The sequence below is a fragment of the Anticarsia gemmatalis genome, chromosome 3, assembly GCF_050436995.1.
Source record: "Anticarsia gemmatalis isolate Benzon Research Colony breed Stoneville strain chromosome 3, ilAntGemm2 primary, whole genome shotgun sequence".
NCBI classification, from domain to species: Eukaryota; Metazoa; Arthropoda; class Insecta; order Lepidoptera; family Erebidae; genus Anticarsia; species Anticarsia gemmatalis.
In genome coordinates, this window is record NC_134747.1 from 5,811,100 (window position 1) to 5,833,064 (window position 21,965).

Here is a 21,965-nt window from a genome sequence, read left to right on the forward strand (position 1 = left end):
CGTAAAGTTACTTAATCAACTTTATTTTCTTAATATATAAAATAACAACGCATATTATGATAAAATTAAAACAAAAATTAACAAAAAATATACTTTATCGGCCACTTCATAAATAAATATACTTTACAATCTCAAAACATTACGTGAATAGGGGACATCTTTTAAAATTAATACTGTGAAATAAGCTAAAACAAATATCTCTTTCAGAAAAAATACTCTCTATTATATTTATATTAAACAAGCTAACACTAGACTCAATATACAATATATTTATTATCGACAGATCATTGCGTACATTACACTATCTACATTTATTACAAAATGTGCCTTCAATTGACAAAACTACTGGTTACTAATAATTTTGTATACTTAACTCAACATCTATTGTTCAAATTCAAGCCTTATTTATTATTAAAACTTGTTCGTATCAGCTTTTTTTTATAAATAAATCGAAAAGCACATTTATATTTCATAAATTTTCCACTTGTCTTGTTCCACGCACATGTACTTTTTATTTTATTATAAATTCTTATAAAAGTGAAAAACAGATAGTTTCGAGCCTACATCATTATGTGCCGTAATAGTGCTTGACGTATGACATTGTTCTACATTCACTTTTACACAAAACATAGCGTTTACTGCGCATTTTAAGGAGAAGATACGCCGAAGATAAAATCATGTACGCTTTTTTTACAGTTTATATTAAACTAGCCGACCCGCGCAACTTCGCTTGCGTCACTTAAGATAATCATAATTTTCCCCGTTTTTGTAACATTTTTCACTGTTACTCTGCTCCTATTGGTCGTAGCGTGATGATATATAGCCTATAGCCTTCCTCGATAAATGGGCTATCTAACACTGAAAGGATTTTTCAAATCGGACCAGTAGTTCCCGAGATTAGCGCGTTCAAACAAACAAACAAACAAACAAACAAACTCTTCAGCTTTATAATATTAGTATAGGAGTATAGATAAACATAGGTCTAAATAGGTATTGAAACCCGTCACTGTTATTCAAATGTACAAACATACATACATACAAAATTTCACGCCTTTTTTCCATAACGAGTAGCCACAGACCAAAGAACGCCACTTGGTACGATCCTTATTCAAATGTATTGACTTAAAAAACAAGTAATTTTTATTCTGTGGTAGACAATTTATGAATTGGCTAGGACAATCATATTTTTTACAGACTCATTTGTAGGTTTAATACTACATCTTCGGTGTACTCCTCAATCTAAAGGCTTAATACAAAATACAAACGGGCAGTGTATTGTATTACATTTATCACTTTTAAATACAATTTACAATACATATTTTTTTATTACTGAGACCATAATTTTAATACTACGGCGAGACGAACCCAAAACTCTGGTTATTTTAATAAAAAAATTGACAACACAATCAAACAACAGTACGAAAATAAAATAATACAATAATTTTTAAATTATGACTAGTGACTATTAAGGCAACTTTAATAAAAAATATCAACGTTAATGTTGATCATAAATACGTAACGGTGCGTACATATTATAACATAACATGTTAAACGATGTTTTATAACATGCAAACATTTCCGCTAAACAACTTGAACAATTTCGCAACATCATAGTAAACTATTTTTAGGTCTATATAGAAAATTGCAGGGTGTGACGGGGAGAACTATTGCGCTTTGATCGCTCGGTTGGTAAGTCAACCGAGAGTCCTCTGCGCTGGGTTTACGTTCAGTTTTCTTTATAACACACTTATTTGTGTTCAAGTTGTTTGGCGACACCCATAATAATATAACAGGAAAGTACATAGGTAAAAACATAGCGTCGCGCCTGTTATGCCCGGAGGTGTAGGCAGTGGCATGAAATACACCCGCGTTTCGCCGTTTACAATGTTTATACACATAAAACGTTGTTATAAAACATGCTATGTTATAAATATGTACGCTCCATAAGGTTATAATTTTACAATACTTATTATGTAATACAGTATTTTTTATTCGGGTATCTACTTTACAACAACGCGTAGACAACGATACAATTGATAGAAATGGGATACTATCGTCAAAGTATGTGGTCGAAAGGAAGACAAGCTGTTGACTGTATTCTACATACAAATTAAGGTAACACCGGCGTTGCAACTATAAAACAACAACTTAGTAGAGGGCCCTGTATGCTAAGTTCGCGACTGGAAGGATATAGAAAATTCATAATTTAGAACTTCAGTAACCTTTCCTAACCCCTCCCTCGTTAGTGGGGAGACCCTTGCCCTGCAGTGAGACAGTAATGAATAAAACAAAAATAACTTCAGGCTTTTGCAGCTGACGGTAGCCTATTTAATATAGTTATTTTATTTTAGAAACATACCCATTAAGGATCTCCTCCCGTAATGTGGGAGGGGTTAGGCCTTGAGTCCACCACGCTGGTTAGCCAGCGAAGTGCGGATTGGGGACTTTGCATGCCCTCAATAAATGTATTAAACAACATACATAATTATTCATTATAATTTAAGGCTCCCTACAAAGTTGTCGAACTAATGTGCTTCCTATTTAAACAAAAGAAATAGTTATCAACATATTCTTATTTTTCACTTTTACTATATAGTTTTTAAGCATTTTATCGCAAGGTGGACTATTTAGCGTGTGGTGATTTAAAGTCGCTGCACTAGACTTGGTATACTAGTGACGTACATATATACATCTATGATTTGTGAATGAATGTACAATTGCATCAAAAATATGTACACAGTAGTACCACATTTTCAATTGCACTTTTTCGTATGAAAATAACAATTTCATTATTGCTATTGGTCAAAAATAATACGCAGGGATTGTAAAATTACTTTAAAGTTAAATACAGTTGTAATTTCACTATTTTTATTGAATAAAATGCTTTTGAAATTGTGACCGTGTGTGCATATTTTTATGTAAACCGTACACGACGTGCTCAAATTGGACATTAGCTTTCAAACACATGGCTAAAAGCTTATCATAAATAAAACTTATTGATATTTGGAATAAATTCGTCATTATTGATCTATAATAAATTAGGGAGCACCAAATAAGTTATGTACCAAACAAACAATACAACAGTATTATATTAAATACTTGTTAAAAGATCTAAGATATCGAGAACTAAAGTAACATAATATGATACTCGAGAAAAGTCGACATACTGTTATAACTCAATACAACATAAATATAAACATGCTCGTCTAAAAATCAGCATTTAGACTGAATACTGGAATGCTCAATCTCTTTCTTTCAATGTATAATAGAATACGGGAATTAACGCGAACACGCATTTTACCTTAAAATGCCTAACGTTACAGCGCAGGTTGCACTCGCAGTGGTCGCAAGTCTTTTAATTGCACAAGTCTCAACCGTATCTTTACAATATTATACATCGTATAGTCGTGACTATAAACCTTTCAAACTGTAGGGTATTGTAGGGTAGTCAAACATTTAGAACAGCATAGAAACAAAAAATACGGACAATTAAGTACCTACCTAAGTCGGGTTGTACCGAGAGTACTCATGTTAGTAACATGACGTTTATTCGAGTTCTTTAGCGGACGGGAGTGTTCGTTCAGGTGTTGAGGCTCGGGAACCAGGCGGCGAGCCCGCTGCGGGTGGGCGCGGCCGCTCTTAGTAACGCCTCCTCGTGGGCAGATAGCCGGAGCAGTGCTGCGAGGGCCCGCGTCAGTTGTCTCGCTTCTAGCTCGCGTGCAGTCAGGAACCGGAGTACTACGTGCTTCAAGTATCTGTCGACAACATTTATATTGTATTTTATTTGTTGTGTAAGGAGGATGAGGTATTATAGATGCGATGTTATCGAGCTGCTATCGACTTAATGTCAAAATCATCAATAAGTTCGATCACATACTTGAAAACGTATAAATGACGCCTTTTCCCTTTTTGGTAGTCAAAGACCAATGTAACATTTCCCCACAAACTTGTCTAACTTAACTTAGATCCAAACTTAATGTGTTTTTTTATTTAATTCACTGGTAGAAACGGAAATTCAACATACGAAAAGTATAAATATACTTAACGATGTTGGGTAGGGGTGACATTGTTGACAGTCTTAGCAGATAAACAGTATAAAAAAAATATTGTTTGAAACTAACCTTCTACTAATATCTTGTTCCTCGGCGGAGGTGAGGTCAGACTTGCTACTCTGTAGTTCACGCTGTAACGTCTTCTTCATGTCCGATATTCTGTTGTCTAACGTCTTTATTTTCTGTAACACAAACATTGGACAGTTTCATACAAAGAAAACAAAATTAAAAAATGTTTAAAACTGTCTCGCATGACATCATATTCCTTATAACCATGGTGAGTTAGTACAAGAGACATAGTTTAAGACAAAAACCATGTAGCTTTTATGTTCTAATATCTTAAAGTGTACTATGTTAGGCGTACCCCCGTAAAAATATATATGTTACTGTAAAAGCCCGAACGGTGGTAAATCCTAAGATTTTCCGGTATAACCTAAGATTTACCAACTCGCAATGGTAAAAGTCCGAACAATTATTTTATTTCGAACTTTTACCTATATTCACTTGATGATATCGAGATGTAGCCGGAGCCCCGCTTCGCGGGGCTCCTCCTTCTGGGTGGTTAAAAAAAAATAACCACGAAGGCTAAGGTGGGAGCTTCGCTTCGCTCGCTCCCACCTTAGCCTTCTAACCTAACCTACCCATGTCGCTATGCCCAAAACTCCTGCTTTATAACTATGTCACAGAATATAATTATACCGTGAAATAGTTATAAACATAGTTATGAAGGAGGATTTTTTTATATATCGTAACATAGTTTTTAAACTCTGGCTTGTTCGGACTTTTACCATTGAGAGTTGGTAAATCTTAGGTTTTACCGGAAAATCTTAGGATTTGCCACAGTTCGGGCTTTTACAGTAACATATATATTTCAACATATAACATTTTCTCAAAACGCAAAATCATGCATTGTCATCATCGCAGATATTTTGCTTCGTGAGTTAAAGATGATACCTACTCAAACATAATATTTAAGGTAGCGAGGCTAACAGAAAGAATAATATAAATACCACAGCTAAAATAAATATTTTTTAAATTTACTTTGAAGTAAAGTAAACGGGACTAACCTTATTTTTATCACAGATTTCAGTTTCTAAGTCTTGTATAGTCTTTTTGAGTGCAGTCTCATTTTCTATTAGTTCTTCAACTTTCGTCTTTAACTGTTCAATCTCCGCTATGCGTGATTCTTCGTTTTCCTTTATTAACATACACGCCGCCTGATTCTGAAAACAAAAAGGTAAATTTTTAAAAAGCATAGTCATAGTTTTTTTTTAAATCCATTCCACACCTTTGATCTTTTAGATCTGGAAATTAAACGAGCCTTATTAAATTAGGTTCTCTGCAGTTCGCCTTTTTAGCACGGACACCGGAAAGCTATGAATTATAACTAACCAATATCGATAGAACATAGTCGCACGGTAATAAAAGGATAACCTTTAAATCTTCATTGCATATTTAACCCGTTTATATAGAAGAAGGCCTTTGTCTACGAGAGGAACACACAACGAACTAACAAAAAATATAGAAATCAATAACATTTTGAAGCCCAACATATGCCAGTTAGACAATACAGACAGTTATTTACCTCTTTATGTTGTGCTATAAGAGAGTCGAGCTCTGTGATCTTCTGGCGGAGGTCGGCCACCTCGGTCTGGTGGTAGCGCACGTTGCACTGGCTCATCTCTATCGTCTGAGACATGTGTGCGTTGCGGAGTAGTGCCTCGTCCTTCTCACGTTTCTCTCTGGAAATAAGCATCATAGAGTCCATAATCCTACGAAATTATAATTGCATAATTATGTTTATTTTGCAAATTACATGCTTCAGTCAGCCTGCGACCACGGCGAGTGCAACCTGCGCCGAAACGTTAGGCATTTTAAGGTAAAATGCGTGTTCACGTTAATTCCCGTATTCTATTATATACATTAAACATGCAACGCGAGAGTTTAAAAGTTAAAGTTACATGCAAACGGCGCTGCGTGGTACGTTTGTTGTGGTCAAAAGTTTTTTTTCTTTTTCTGATGGTAGGTACTACGTTTGTGTAATTGTGGTTGGTTTTCAAACAAACTGCAAAAATCTTTCTTTTTTTGTAAGGCATCTCCCGCAATAATAATTGCTCTTGTGTCGCGGGGACTATCACAAACATACAACAACGGACACAAAGTACAACCAGACCCAACACAACTATTTGGGGATCACATAAACAATTGTTCTGTGTGGGATCTCCCGACGCAATGGTAGTGAAAAATAAAGACAATCTAATGTTTATGTAATATGCGGGTAGGACAAATAGACAATTGCTCATTATGTTATAAGGTCAACTTGCTAGGTTTCTATTAAGATGCCAATACCCAGTAATAACAGTTAGGTACTTAATAATCTAAGATCTAAATATTTTGACACATCAATGTCATGCATGAAAATAGTCATAAGATGGTATTTTCCACGGAAATACTCAGAAAGCAGGAGACGCAGATTACTACCAGAATGACAGCTTCTTTACTCACATGGTCTTACGTTATCTTATCATCAAGATATTTTGATATTTATCTTATTGGTATCTACCTAGTATGTTAAAGATCTAAGGTACTCAGAAGAGGAACTATTAGTAAAAATACGCTTAGCACAAAAAAAATTAACACACTCTTGGACACTAACATTTTTTAGGCCCGTAGTAAAACATGTATTATAGTAAAACTGTTTACCTACATTAAATTACTATACACAGAGTTACAGGAATTGATTTTTGGATATCTTCCTATCTGCCTTAAATCTTATAAATTTGAACAAAACTTTTTACCACAGCTAATGACAATTCATATAAGTGCCGCACACAAGGTATATTTAAAACGACCTGCATATATTCTGGTATACAAACGAATAGTTATATAAAATTCATTCTTCTGAGAAAAACATAGTTATATTACAGCATATCTATACTAATATTATAAAGCTGAAGAGTTTGTTTGTTTGTTTGAACGCGCTAATCTCGGGAACTACTGGTCCGATTTGAAAAATTCTTTCAGTGTTAGATAGCCCAGTGTTAGATATATATCATCACGCTACGACCAAAAGGAGCAGAGTACCAGTGAAAAATGTTACAAAAACGGGGAAAATTATGATTCTCTTATGTGACGCAAGCGAAGTTGCGCGGGTCAGCTAGTTTTCATATAAAAAACGATCAATTGGCATCGTCTTGAACGTTTATAGTGTCAACCGTGATGATTACAATTTAATGATTACGACATCGCACGTGTCCAATTGGACAAAACATGACTGACCTTGTTCAAAGTTATTGTGCCGAAATAAAAGAACATCAAACGAAAAAGAGATTTGTAGAGATGTTGCAAATAATGAGTACAACTTTTGCGACTATTTTATTTTAGTCGAAATAGTATGTAAACAGTTTCTGAGCAGAAAAATCTTTAATACTATTTCTTTGGATCATTATTTGTTCTTTATTTTACATAGTATTGTGATGTTTATTTAATTACTAGCTGATCCGCTCAGCACCACTCACAAATTTTCTTTGCATGTTTTTATTTCCTTTTCACCATAAAACTACCTCGTGTCTTCAAAATCAATTTTATAAGTACCTACAATAAGTCTAATTGGTTAAGGTGTTCTTAAATATTGGCTGACCAACCAACATATGAATTTAAAAAAAAATGAATTCATTTTTAAACATAACGAAGATGTATTTAAAATAATATGCGACGATTTTAACATGTCAACGAGTCATGTCAACTTATTTAAATAGGAACGAAGTAGGCTCGTGATCAAAGAGCAAGGACAAATAGCGGGTTATCCGGCTGCTGTGCGACAGTCGTTTAAGGGACAAAAAGTAAATTACTTTACACTCTGTAAGACTTGGTAAAACTACGGTAATTTAACAATAGATACGAGAAACGACGACAATTATAATTGATTGTTTTGAACTGTGCTGAACAAAAAAAAGATTAAGCAACTAACGTAAAACTACGTTATTTATAACGAGAATTAACAGTTTTGACACAGAAATTATATCCATAATAAACCCTTTCTTAAGATTCACTCTATCTTTTTGTGTAAACCGTATAAAAATCTGTGCAGTACACATTGATTTTTGGATTTATCGCAAACAGACAGACAGTCAAACGCAGGGGGCGACTTTGTTTTAAAATAATATAATATGTAGTGTTTAAGACAAGAAGGTGCAAACTTACTTGTCAAACTTCCTCTGTATATCCAAGAAGTCGTGTTGCATCTCCGTCACCATGGAATTGAGGTGATTGACCTCCGCCTTCTGTTCATCGTACAGTCTATTACTCTTGTCCACCTTCTCCTTCAAGATCTTCACCAGCGTCCGTTCATTCTCCAACGCTTCCGATAATTCTTTGTTCTCTTCTGTCAACGCCTCAATACGGCTTTCCAGTTCCATCGTTTTCTCCTGCAAACGTTTTAATTTTGATATTTTTGGTAAATGAGAACAGTGTTTGAGGTAGGTGTAACTGTTGCTGTGTGGTCAACGTCAATAATATGAACACAGACGTATTTTCAAAAGTATTTTTATCATTGCAAATAGTGAAATTACTGCTCTATATTAACTTTAAAGTAATTTTACAATCACTGCGTATTAGTTGACAGAATTATGATATTTTCATATAAAAAGTACGTCTGAAACTGCGATTTCGTATACATATTTTTGACACTGAATGTACAAAACTACAAAAAGTGTGTTGTATATTGAGTGGACGTCGTTAAATTCACATTAGCGACGAGATGAATGCCCTAGTCCTAATCTTGTTTATTAAACGAGTTATCGTGTTGTTGACATTGTCAAATTTTCCTTTACAACTTCAAAACAAGTTGGATAGAGTCACGAGTATTGATACTATCCTTTGAGTCGTTTACAAACTTATGTTTATGTATTAATAGATAATTTTAACCACAGTTTGTTTATTTGTAATAAGCTAATCTAAGAAAAATTCTATCTATCTATCTCTATATTAAGCATAAAAAAATCTTCGGTAACTGACTGACTGATGAACAACGCACAGCCGAAACTAATGAGCGTAGAAAATTTAAATTTGGTATGAAGATTCCTTAGGAAGTGTAGAGGAGCACTAAGACAGGATTCTTAGAAGTCCCACCCTGAATGGGTGAAATTTTAAACGGGCAAAACCGCGGTGGTAAAGCTAATGTAGTATAAGATTCTATTAATCAGTATTTTAAAAGTACAACGAACTAATACATATTTATAACCATTCCTACACTTACTTTGTATTAAAAACCAATTCTCCTAACGCATATTTATCACAGATACGATAGTATACGATAACTGCGGATATTGACCGTGAAACGATAGCGTGACTTTATACTGTGTCACGTTCATTGGTATTTGGGACATTCGAATATTTTTTATATATTTTGCGTTCGGTTCGAGAAATAATGTTCTTGTTTACAGTACGTACTTGAGTCGAGAAAAAACAAACCCATTGGCGTCTTAATTCTTTAGTTTTCATCATGAAAAATGATTGTAGGAAACCTAGGAGACTTTATTATTTTCTAGGCCAAGTCTATCCAGATCAAACTACGTTAAACTACTGTTTGTTTGTCCCGCTATTGTGGTATTTAAATGAATAATACATACTTAGCTTGGTAGTGTAAAACGATACTACCTAATAAAAGTGCCTACTAATCGTAAAGTTACAGTAAACACAGTCGATATTTTCATATTAATACCTTTGTTTTACAACATCGATAACGGCGTAAATATGCTCATAACATTGTTCTATGATGTATATTATAAATTACTGGTGCAATTTTATGAGTCACCACTAAAACTGTCTCATATTTACCTGTATGATGTAAGGACCTCGAAAAACTATACATGCACTAGGTATATTACGTTTAAGTAGCTGTAGTTTTTAATAAACAGTGCAAAAATTTACATTTTTATCACAAAATACCACTATTTTCCTTCTAAATTAACACATATAATACAGTTAACAAAACTCGGCACAGATACAATTTAAATACAGGTGTTTTACTTCGTTTCACCGGCACTCCGCCTTTCTATCAACTATCTAGATTTGTGGAGCGAGCGGTCGACGCGCACGGCAGCCTCGACTGACAACAAAACACTAAAGACCCATGTGCGAATGTAAACACCCGCCAATCTAACCGGTTCTGTACCAACACTGCATTTTTACCTCCATAGTTACACCATGCGAGCAAATCCGCTCAAAACTGTTGCAATGTCAATATTAACTACCACTCACATGCGATATTACACTCTAACGACTAATTAATAAGTTCCAAATCACTGTTTACAGTTGACCCTAACTAATGTGAAAGTACACAGTTAATCGATTCACAATCGCAGCTTTGTTACGTGTGTAAACTCCATTATGCATTGAACTACGAACTAAACAGAGTTATCTACTTAGTCGATTAGTAACAGGTTAGTAAATTAGTTCCGACAAGCTGTTAACAAACCAAAATTAAACCCAGTGTTATAAGTACATGCAAACTGGCTGCTAGCAAGCGACACACATGCAAACCGAGGGGAGAACCAAGAGAAAATCAAAAGAAAATATATCACCAAAATAATTTATTGTACAAAAATACGTGCGTCACATAAAAAAATAAAACAATTGTAAATATAAATTCATAATTTTGTACCGTATAATGTTTGATAAACTTACTTGGAATGGGTATGTATCACAACAATAATTTTAGTTATAAAACATATGGGTGGGACAATAGGTGGCCCACCGGTGAGTGACTAATAGAATAAAGTTAGTGTAGATTGCGTCGTGACAAGGATCACGTGCCGAGTACATAATCAATTTATCTAGACGACGTTCTCGATAACAAAGCAAACAATGTGATATATCGAATTGATCCCGCGCTGGGAAGCAAGCGTAGTGCTATAGTCTAATTAATTGATGGCCAATTGTGATACACGATAATATAAACTTAAGTACATCAGTAGCTCTCATTGAATGTTTGGATTACAAGTTAAATGTTTACATATTGATACAATTGGTATTGCAACAGGCCCGAATATGACAGACAATATCTACGATGTATGTTTACTGACAGCTGATTAGTATGGAAAAAATATCTCGCTGTAATCATATCTTGGCAGGTGAAAATTAAGTCCATAAATATGTTTGACGGGATTATTCACCGGGCTGGTATAATATTGATCAAAGCAAAGAATATAGCGCAAAGCTCCAAATATAAGTACAACAAAATTAGATCTACGATTTTATATTAATTAATAGACTAGAAAAAGAAATCGCGCCTCTACTCATTTTAGTTGCCATCAATATTTCAAACAATCACAATTGACAATCTTTGAACTGTTATAACAACGTGAGCAAAAAACCAACTCACCGAATGTTCACAGTATAAGATCTGAAAGCTACCATCAATATATCATTATTCTAATAGCTACGTAGAGTAGCGAAAATAAAACATATTTAGTCACAATAAGATAAATAGATTTTTTTTATTAAGTAAATATAAAATCTAATAATAAGTCTAGGTAGGAACGACGTAAAGACAAGGGTCCCGTGCAAGAATAAACAACCTTATTTACAAACGTAGAATATTGCTATAGAAGGGACCTTCACTTTTTGTAAGCTAGGCAAAGGCGATTAGTATTGTAGCATTTACATATCTCGCGTATTCTCGGTACGTATAAATTTATTTTGATAAACTTGTACGTATATTTAAAGACAATTGGAAATCACATTAGAAGAATCTAGCACTTAAAACACGAGCCGTTAGGACGCATACTACATAATTACGTATACGTACGTGCACGCACTACTTGCACGTATACGCAGGAACTATAAAAGAGGTGACGTAGACAAGAAAAGAAGTTTACAGCTGAAAAATGTAAAGCCCGCTTATCAACAATCTTTCGTTCTACGTTTATGAATAAGGTTTGTTCACAATGATACAGATCTCAAATATGTCATATATTTGTATCATTACAAACTTATTAACTTATGTGCACCAGTAAAACTGTGTTTCACTATTCACTGTAAAATTACTATAATTCAATTACAGTGAAACACGTCATAGAATTTAATAAATCTCAATATTTAATTTATACACACAAAGCTAGCAAGCTAGGCCAACAGTGCAGACCTTATTTATAAAGCTATATGTCCACTATACATTGATCTAATCCTTGTTAATGGACACACAGCTTTAAACTTAAATAAGAAATAAAAATATTCAGCAAATTCTTAGGACATACAACATATAAATGCAAACAATTTAATCAGTATAACAACTAGATATACCTATTATACATTTAGTCATCTAATGACGCAATACTCAATTACTATAATCATGATTCTGATGAAATCCGAAAAATCTATTTTAATTACTGTATTAAGTACAACAAAAAAATAAAAAAATTGCGCTTTGCTAAAACAAAAAAAAGTACTTTATAAGTACCATAGACATAAAATCAACAACTACTTTATTTTTAAACGCGTATTCTACGTTTAAAATGATGTATGAATCAAGATTACAGTCGCTAGTGATGCGCCATACGTGTTTAGGCGATTATGCGGCAACTAGTGTGGTGATCTATCGCTATATTGTGTAGAGGCTGGGACTCACGTCCGCGTGGCTGGCGGCGCTGCGCAGAGACTTCAGCTCCATCGCGAGAGTGTGCACCTCGCCGTTCAACCGCACCACCTGATTGTCATTATACTGCTCACTTACGACACAACTACTTACTACAAATACAGTTAGGATGTTATGAAATGGCTTCTAAAAAATAGTTTCGTATCTCATTGAGCTTGGCTTAACTATATCAAATAGATTGAGGTTTGGCTGATCTTGTTTTATCTTAAACAAAGGCTTAGCTTGTTTGAATGACAGGGTTTTAGCCTTAGTCTAAGTTACTAGCCAAATACAGCTTGGGGACTTATAAGAGGAGCGGTTAAAGGGAATATTCCTGACAAAGATTCTAAAAAATCTCAGTTTTATCAGTGTTGTTCTAGGCATTGGCCTTTGAAACTCTTCGGTCTAGAAATTCTTATTAACTTGAACTTTTAAGTGTGTATTGTATGAAATGCATGCATGGGAAGCAGATATTGAATTCTACTGAGCTTATAATATCAAATTGGAGTCTATAGTGAAAATTAATTGCACTAGTAATGTTCTAGGAATATTTTAAATAAATTGATTAGTTGATTAGTAAGAAATGTAAATGGTACTGTGTACTTCTAGCCTATATATCTACTTTGAAAAGAAAAGCTGAATGATACTTTACCTTAGCCTCGCTATTCGCTAGATTTTGTTTAGTTTTTTCTAGTTCAGCTGCCATGTCTGTCAGTTTGTCTTGCATCTCTTTCTTCTCTATCTCAACTCTTCTCCGCTCAGAGCCCTCTTCCCCCGCCTGCCGCGACAGTCGCGCCACCTAGCCGACACAACTCCATATGATGATAACATCGTATTGACAACACACAAACGTTAATTTGTTCATATTATTATATAAAATGTGTTCCTACCTTTCATACTTTTAATACGTAAATACTTAAATACTTCACTAAAATTGAAATAAATAAAATTATAAAAGTTAGTGTTAAATATTTACAAAATTATGTACAATATCAATTTCATGTTATATCTTAAATAAGAAATAATTCTTAGTGGTTTAATGATTAATCAGTATGTACACCATGCTTACAAAATGTTCGTACATGCACATTGTCATGCTCAAACTATGCAAATTTCCCACACACCTACCAAAATGTACAAGGTTCTTATACTATTTTCATTCTCGTCTCTATCGTAACCTGATCCCATATTGTAATAATTTAAGCTGGAATGAAATAAATCACTAATATAAATGAACGAGTGAAATAAAACAGTGAAAATTGAGCTTAAAACCACATAAAAAGGATTTCTATGTAATATATCTAATGTATTATTCAGTAACAGACTTATTTTTACATAAGCCTAATGGTTTGTACACCAGAAACATTTTAAACACGAACAAGCTTCTTGAAAACGTGAATTCAAATGCGTGTACGTACGCGCACGTATATTTTAAAGTCGATTTGACATACGAACTTAAAATTTGTATACGTCGCACGTTGCCATTTGTCGCCGGTTTTAATATTATGTGTAAAATACAAGCTTATTTGCACGTAAAACATGCCTGATGTAAAACACTTTAACGTCGTATAATTTTGTCCACCCACGCAGACAACAGGCCGTCCATTTTAGCCCTCGACGTCGCTGATATAACGGTTCATTATGATCGTGTGTATATCAAACATTTAATAAACGAGCGCCGTCAAGAAAACCATTTACATAATCTAATATTTCGTAAGCCATCCTGATGACTACATTTGTGAACAAACTATATAACAGTTGACTTCAACAAGGTGCTAGTCTCTAACGTATTTACACTTTTATACTTTTTTACGGTACCTGTGTCTCAAGCGAAGCGATCTGCCCACTCCACGAAGTCTTTACGTCAGCGAGTGCCATTTTAGCTTCTTGTAGTTGACGCGTGAGGACCGCACGTTCACGACACACGCGGTCATAGTCCGCGCAACCCGTCGGCGTCACTTCTCTTTTGTCTGCGATAAATATTGTAATTAGTTAAAGGCTGCTTAGTAACTTTTAACATTAGGTCGGCTTCAAATTATTACAGTAATTACAATTGTTTTAGAATTCATAAAAACTCGGAAAATGCACTTTTAATTGATATTGGATACTTTTCCAAGCCAAAACCAAAGATAATTGATAGTTCCTTAACTAGTCTATCGTTAAAGCATTTTATTGGTAATAATATACTGTAATGGACTTTGATTTTAGACAAAGTTTATTACTAAATATTTTTTTTAACGGCTTCAAACGGCTTGAATAACTTTTCACCTAATGGCAATAATGGCATTTTGATCTATGTGAAGCCTAATATCTACACCTTCTTAACAGTATATTCCCAGTTGTCTTTTCTAACACTGTCCCCCGGGGCGACAACTGAGAATAAAAGTAGGAAGAAAATTGCCAGTTGTAACCTCGGGATGACAGCAGAGATGGGACAACTGGGAATATACCTTCTTAACATTCTAAGTCCCATAAGCTACGACAAAGTTATTATATGTATTTGGTAGGCAGACCGTCATCCTGCATGTGGTGGTGCGGGTGGTCAGCAGGCAGGGCGGCACGCAGTACGGCGGCGGTGTCGGCGAGGTCGGCGGCGCGCGCCTCGGCCGCGCTCAGCGCGCCGCTCAGCTCCGCGCGCTCGCGGGCCCACGCGCGCCGACTCTCTTCTAACTCCTCCTGATAACAATACCAATATTTACAAAATCAAAATCAAATCATTTATGCATTTATGTCCAATATTATAATAATATATAGTCGTTACAATAACTGAATCTTTCACTAACTCGGAAAAGGGGTATAGCCTTATGAGAAGAGCTAGCAAGAAACTCACGGCCACTCATTTTACTCTAAAGTTACTGCTTGCTAGGAACTTGGCGTTTTAAAATGACGGATAGAACAACCTGAGCCGAAAACATATTTGTAGATCTCACAAATATTTTTATTTATGGAAAACCAAGACGCGCAATGGTATCGGCGACATCAAACTTTACTGGAATATTGTTTAATCCTATTAAGGTATTTAAAATAGGAACTAATCGTTCGGAATTTGTGACCGTTTTCAAAAAAATATTGGAACACAAGATTTCTTAGATAGTTTGGTAAAATGGATAAACCATATCTACCAGATATTTATTCCATTTTAGAACAAGAAAATAATGATCAAAGAATCCCATTTCTTTCGAATTATAGACCCTATTGCATCCTTAAGCTTATTCTGGGTGAAACACTATTTATAATGATTACTATTCATAAAATATAAAGGAGATATCAAATGCACTGATATATCCAACATTAACATACAGGAAGCCATCATTAGATAATGCAGCATATGAATTATGAAACTAAGATAAAGCAGAGGAAATAACAGTTAAATGATTATAATAGTACTTCCTGAGATTTAACAACATTCAATCTATAAATGACAATAAACATTGTACAAGAAATTCCAAGTACCAAACAATGTTCTAACATATTAAGAACAATCCATACTTAATCCATACTTTATATTATAAATGCGAAAGTAACTCTGTCTGTCTGTTACTCAATCACTCCTAAACTACTAAACCAATTTGCATGAAATATTGTATGGAGATATTTTGATACCAGAGAAAGGATATAGGGTACTTTTTACCACAGGAAAAAGACGCATTACCATGGGAAAATTCAGGTGGCGGACAAAGTCGCGGGTAAAAGCTAGTTCTTATATAAATTTGCAAAGAAATAGTACTCTACACGACCCGGGGATCGTACCTGTAAGCTCCTGCTTAAAAGTCGGATACACTACCGACCGCGCCTCAGTGGCAGTCATTTACACATGTCCCTTCACATTGGATATTTCCAAAACAAAAAAGATAATAGTGATGTTTTACCTCATGCATGTATAACATTAAACAAAGCTATTATTGTCCGTTATTAATAATATAACAGTTGAGGAAAATTTGCTGATGACACCTGAACAATCTCTAAGCATTATTTACGTTTTACCAGTTATGTAACCAACTTAGACTGCTGTGTTATTAAACTATAGTTTGTTCAGATATGTGTCGATAGCAGTTGCCTGTATTGTACTCAAATGGATGAAATTGTACCTCTACAAGTAAAATTTGGAGTACTTTTGGCCCTGTATACACAATTTTTATGTCTTACTAGCAGACTCGCGCAACTTCGCTTGCGTCACATAAGAGAGAATGAGTCAAAATGTTCCCCGTTTTTTGAAAACTTTTTACTGGTATATAACCTTCCTCGATAAATGGGCTATCCAACACTAAAAGAATTTTGCAAATCGGACCAGAAGTTCCTGAGATTAGTGCGTTCAAACAAACACACAAACAAACTCTTCAGCTTTATAATATTAGAATAGATAGATATTTTATAGATTTTAGATAAGACAATAAGCAGGATTTATTGTAGGAGTCTCAATTCACAGTTGTTTAGCTAGTAGAAATTGTTTGCTCACATTAATAGCGTCCAGTCTGTCCTGAGCTCGTTCGGCGGCCGCGAGTTGTGTCTTTAGTTCTCCCACTTGTCTCTTGGCTGTATCTCGTTCTGTTACTGCTTTAGCAGCCTCGGCTTGTGCTGTACGAGCCACGGCTTGTGCTGCCGCTGCTTCCTCACCTATAATACCAAATATGTTAGTTTCTGTATGCCACCTTTAGGATTAAATAAATACTCTTATAAGAAAACAATCATTCGAGGAGAACCCACTGTCCATATTGGAAACTAGTGTTCATTTTTTGTACAAATTTGGTAGCTTGTCAATATATTTCATGACATTCAACTTCTTTGACAGATGGCTTCAAGGCTTCAAGGCCTTCATGTCTAGAGGATCAAATTAATCTAGGACAAGTGGATAGTCGGCGAGCCCAGATCAGGGTGCTTTTTGGATGGTCAGATTCTATCAGGAAGGTATTTTACAGCAAATGGCCACCCTAATAAATCTAATATGCGTTTCTCAGTAGTGAAAGATCAAGGGAAAATGTGTTTAGTTTAAACCTTTAAATTAAGTAATATATTCGACTACATGCACTTCTCTATTCAATGCATAATAATACATGTTTTGATAACAATTGAACCTTAATTCCAAGCATAGGAAGCTATTAGTATAATAAAATAGTTTATGAAACAGCATAAACACGTAATATCCATTATCTAGTACCTACACAAAAACAGTTGCAGTTATCTGACCTTGCACAGACGCAAGTGAAAGCTTCAGCTCTTCGATCTTTTGTTCCCAGTAGGTGTCTCTATCTCGCAGCTTGGCTTCTAGTTGCGATGAGTACTGTTGCTGTAATGCTGCCTGGTCCACCTTCCCACCAAGGTAGGACTCCAGTTGAGGAGATAATGACTAAAATAAAAAAGAAAAACTTTTAAAACATACCATACATTGGCTGTAAATATTCTCTTGGAAGGAGTACTGACTGCTTAAGTGTGGTATAAGTTACACTATCAGCCTACTCCAGCTGCACCTGGGTTATCCCGGGTGAACCTTCACAAGTTGAACAATGAGACCTTCCTTAACACATTCACTGCCCCCAATGTGTCTGTACGTTTCATAATGCAACAACTCTGTGCCACTAAAATCCACTGGGCAGTGAATGTGTTAAGGAAGGTCTCATTGTTCAACTTGTGAAGGTTCACCCGGGATAACCCAGGTGCAGCTGGAGTAGGCTGATAGTGTAAAATCCACTGGGCAGTGAATGTGTTAAGAAAACTTCATCTACAGGGGAACTCTGTATAAAAATATGTCCACTAGATTATGTTTTCATTTAAAACAGACAGGCTCAGAAATAGAACTTTATTGTATAAAATATTATACTGATACTATGTAATCAGTGCAACAGTTAACACAATATATTTATTTAAGAGCCAAGTATTTCATCACCAGGTATTTTTAGCATGTTTTACACCTTTCGCCATTTATCAGGGATAATATATTTATAAACATTGTAGGTATATTAAATTAAATTATTAAACAAAATATTTCCATTTCAGTAGTAATGGTTAGGCATCAACAATTTAGGTATATTATTACACCAATTAAAGGTATTTAATTATACTGAGAGTATAATTAATTAAGTAATACTGATTTCCTTAAATTAATTTCTACTTGTGTTCTCTCCTAAATGATTCATTGTTTTATCTTTTGAAATTGTATGAAATAAAGGTAGAATAGCATTACAAACACATTGTCAACTAAATAGAATAGATTATTTGTCATCATGATCTAATGGCTGATTGGCACAATAGAAATATTATATCCAGCTATTTATTTTGATATGTTTTGATAAGCAAGGAGGTGCATTTAGACTTACATCAGAGGTTGTGTCTCCATGTCCACCTGAACTAGAAGGACTTGCTGTTGACTGAAACATAAACACACCAAAAGTAATGCATTAGGCTTAACAAAAACCAAATTTTATTGTATTTGACTGTACAAAAATATTATGTTTTGTGAATAAAGATTTTTATTAGAAAAAATATTATAATTTGGTTAATTTAAAGCTTACCGAATCATCTCTGAGAGTTATTCTGCCTAAGAAAGCTCCGTTACGCCAGCTACTCGTTAGTTTGCTGATATCGCTTCCAGTCTCTTCCTTTATCTTGCTTTTTAGACTCGCAAACATTGTAACTCTTTACGAACACCACTAAAAAACACGATAAAAACTTACTAACAGGTTCACTCGTTTACAAAATGTAAATGACCATGATAACGTTCGATAACTTACCAGTTTTCAGTACAAATTACTGTAAACCAATTTCACTACGCGAAGGAAATATTTTAAAGTCAAAAAAATATTAATACAACATCGGAACGGCTAAAACTTACGGGAAACATATTGGTAAAGAATATCACCAATGAAAAGGATTACGAAAATATTCGCACAAAAAGATCTTTTTCATCACTTGTCACCAAAAATCAAAGATGACATATAACTCCACTTTGACAGTTCGTAGTGAAGCCAAGCATTATTTACTTACTTAATCGACTAATCAATGGACAGTATTCGGGTATAGTTTTGTATTTATTATTACTAAAGTTAAATTTATTACAGTTAGTCGATTAGTTACATAATCACTCGAATAATAATACCAACATGGTATTCTTAAAGCCTGTGGTGATTTAGAATCGCACACTGGAAAAATATTTGCGTAATCAACACAACTTTGGGATATTGATATTATAATATCAAATACCTCGCTTCACGTCGAGTAAATAAATCGGTATCTGGTAGATGCAAAAGAAGTAACAATACAAATCGACTAAAAGAGGTCAGAGCTGTCGTTAGTCAGTGTCTATGATTTATGTTTATAGATTTTGTTTATGGTCCTCAATCAGGAACCAATATTGAAAATGAAAAATGTACCTACCTATGTATTTCTTTCACAATAAAATCATTAATATTTTATTATTTTCCAAATGTAATCAAAAATTGATATATAAGAATCTACGTAGGTACTTAATCCAAAATCATTGCTAATATCGCGTCGCGTTACAATAAATGCGTCAGATCACCAAAAACTCACTACACACAATTATTTGCTGTATTAAGGGTGCAAGGGTGTTGGACAAACGATATAAGCATCTGGTTTGGACTGCTGCCCATTAATCGTAATATTTTACTTAATTAAGACCTCACCGTTTTGGAGATTTTTTGTAGACTAGACAAGACCGGGTGGACCAAATAAGCAACTTTCACATTATATAGGTCCTCTAAAAAACAAGGTAAAGAACTAAACACTCCCTCAATTTTTATGTTGACAGGTGATTTAAGACGAGCTTAAATAATCGTTTTTTTCTTTAATGGTCATAATGAAAGCAAGAGTTCTTTTTTCCAAGTAGGTACTTTTGATGTTGAGATCAACACCAAAAGTCGTTTGAGTCCTCGTCCATCTAGATAAGTCAACTTTTCCGCTGTCTCGAAGTCGCTGAAGCGTTAAGAAGTTTAGAGCTAACTCCTTTGGTGTAGAATTGTAGATACTGTGCCAAGCAGCAAGTGGTATAACATAATACCAAAATAGCCTACAAGCTGCCCTTAATACCTAAATCAGTTACTAAAAGTAGGTACTAAAATTCGTTTCTTCTTGTGGTAGGTAGGTACATATAGGTATACTTACTTATTTAATTACGTTCGCGCTACTCCACCCGCATTTAAACTTCTTATTACAAATAACAGTTTGAATCCGTAATCAATAATTAAGTCTCATAGCCGAATTTCATCAAAAACGATTCAGTGCTATAATCTTGAAAGTGTAACAGACAGACAGACAGACACTTTTGCATTCATAATATAAGCATGGATATAAGTAGTTTAACAAATCTTCAACAGTTAGCTACTTACTTATTTGATTCAGTAATTTTGATATTATTTATACTTCCTAGGCATCCTTATAATCAATACTTCTTCTACAAACTTTGAACAACCCAATTAAAGTTACCTAGGTCCTACAATAAATGAATAATTTGCTAACTTACAACGCTAAATCAACATTTGCGGTATTAAATTAACGTGGAATTTCAATCTATGGTTTGGTGAGCAAAGAGGAGCGTTTTAACTCAACGCCGTGAAGTGCCGACGTACGTAACCTCGGTTCTTTTTAGGTCGCTTTTAATGAAATAAGGTGAAGGGCGTGGGGCAAGGCCAACTTCAAGGACTCTCTTTGTGGTATCAGATTATTACTCATATTTGGGGTAGAGTTGTATTAGAAACGTGTTGCTATTCATGTAATTTATTATGAATAGACTTCAATTTATTTGTACTAAGTACATTATTTTTATTAACTTTGTCATTGCTTCACGGTTTGTTGCTCACCACAATCAATTTTAGAGTAATAATAAACTAGCCTTGTTCTATTGGTTAACCGATTCATGGCCAATGACTCAACAGTTGAGTCATTAAAAAATCTTTAGGAAGGCCGATGGCTCAATTGGTGAGTCAAACCAAAATTGTATAAAAACGGATATTAAAAAAAAAAACACTTAGACTACCATTTTTCAGATCTCATTAAACATTTCCGTGAATATCAGACCTGGCCCTTCAATTTAGAGAATATTTTTATTAGTCAGGTGTCATAAACCTTTTGTATAACTGCCGCAAAACATCTTGTACACTTTTTTGTAAAATCGATTGACTACAGCTTGGAAAACCTTGATTTTCTTTATCTTCAATTTGTTGATCATGGAAATCAGTAAACATTGCCTGGCTACATTCAGTAAAATCGTCGTAGTCCTGATTATCTACAAATAATATTACAATAATAAATAATGATTGAATACTACT

General features: G+C 34.5%; 1 protein-coding gene across 3 annotated transcripts; it reads right to left on the bottom strand.

Annotated features, from left to right (window-relative positions):
* Positions 1–2: 2 nt before the first annotated feature.
* Positions 3–19,608, bottom strand: LOC142987313 (uncharacterized). Of its 3 annotated transcripts, XM_076135988.1 has the most exons (14): positions 19,413–19,608; positions 19,194–19,331; positions 18,999–19,049; positions 17,872–18,031; positions 17,144–17,301; positions 15,201–15,363; positions 14,506–14,657; positions 13,340–13,486; positions 12,682–12,759; positions 8,256–8,479; positions 5,638–5,794; positions 5,120–5,275; positions 4,122–4,234; positions 3–3,755 (listed from the first exon to the last, which is right to left on the bottom strand). In XM_076135988.1, exons 2-14 carry the CDS (start codon positions 19,308–19,310, stop codon positions 3,581–3,583), a joined length of 1,851 nt encoding a protein of 616 aa, XP_075992103.1. In that variant the 5' UTR covers positions 19,311–19,331; positions 19,413–19,608; the 3' UTR covers positions 3–3,580. The 3 variants fall into 3 exon arrangements, with proteins under 3 accessions (XP_075992103.1, XP_075992104.1, XP_075992105.1); XM_076135989.1 differs by lacking the exon at positions 12,682–12,759; XM_076135990.1 differs by lacking the exons at positions 12,682–12,759; positions 13,340–13,486.
* Between the last annotated feature and the right edge of the window lie 2,357 nt (positions 19,609–21,965).

What these genes read in the sequence shown, in the direction of transcription:
- LOC142987313 (XM_076135988.1), bottom strand. Translation starts at nt 19,310, where the DNA reads ATGTTTGCGAGTCTAAAAAGCAAGATAAAGGAAGAGACTGGAAGCGAT. An exon ending in TCGCTTCGCTTGAGACACAG is followed by an intron (nt 13,487 to 14,505) that starts GTACCGTAAAAA and finishes TGTGTCGGCTAG; the next exon opens with GTGGCGCGACTGTCGCGGCA. An exon ending in TAGCGAATAGCGAGGCTAAG is followed by an intron (nt 12,760 to 13,339) that starts GTAAAGTATCAT and finishes AATGACAATCAG; the next exon opens with GTGGTGCGGTTGAACGGCGA.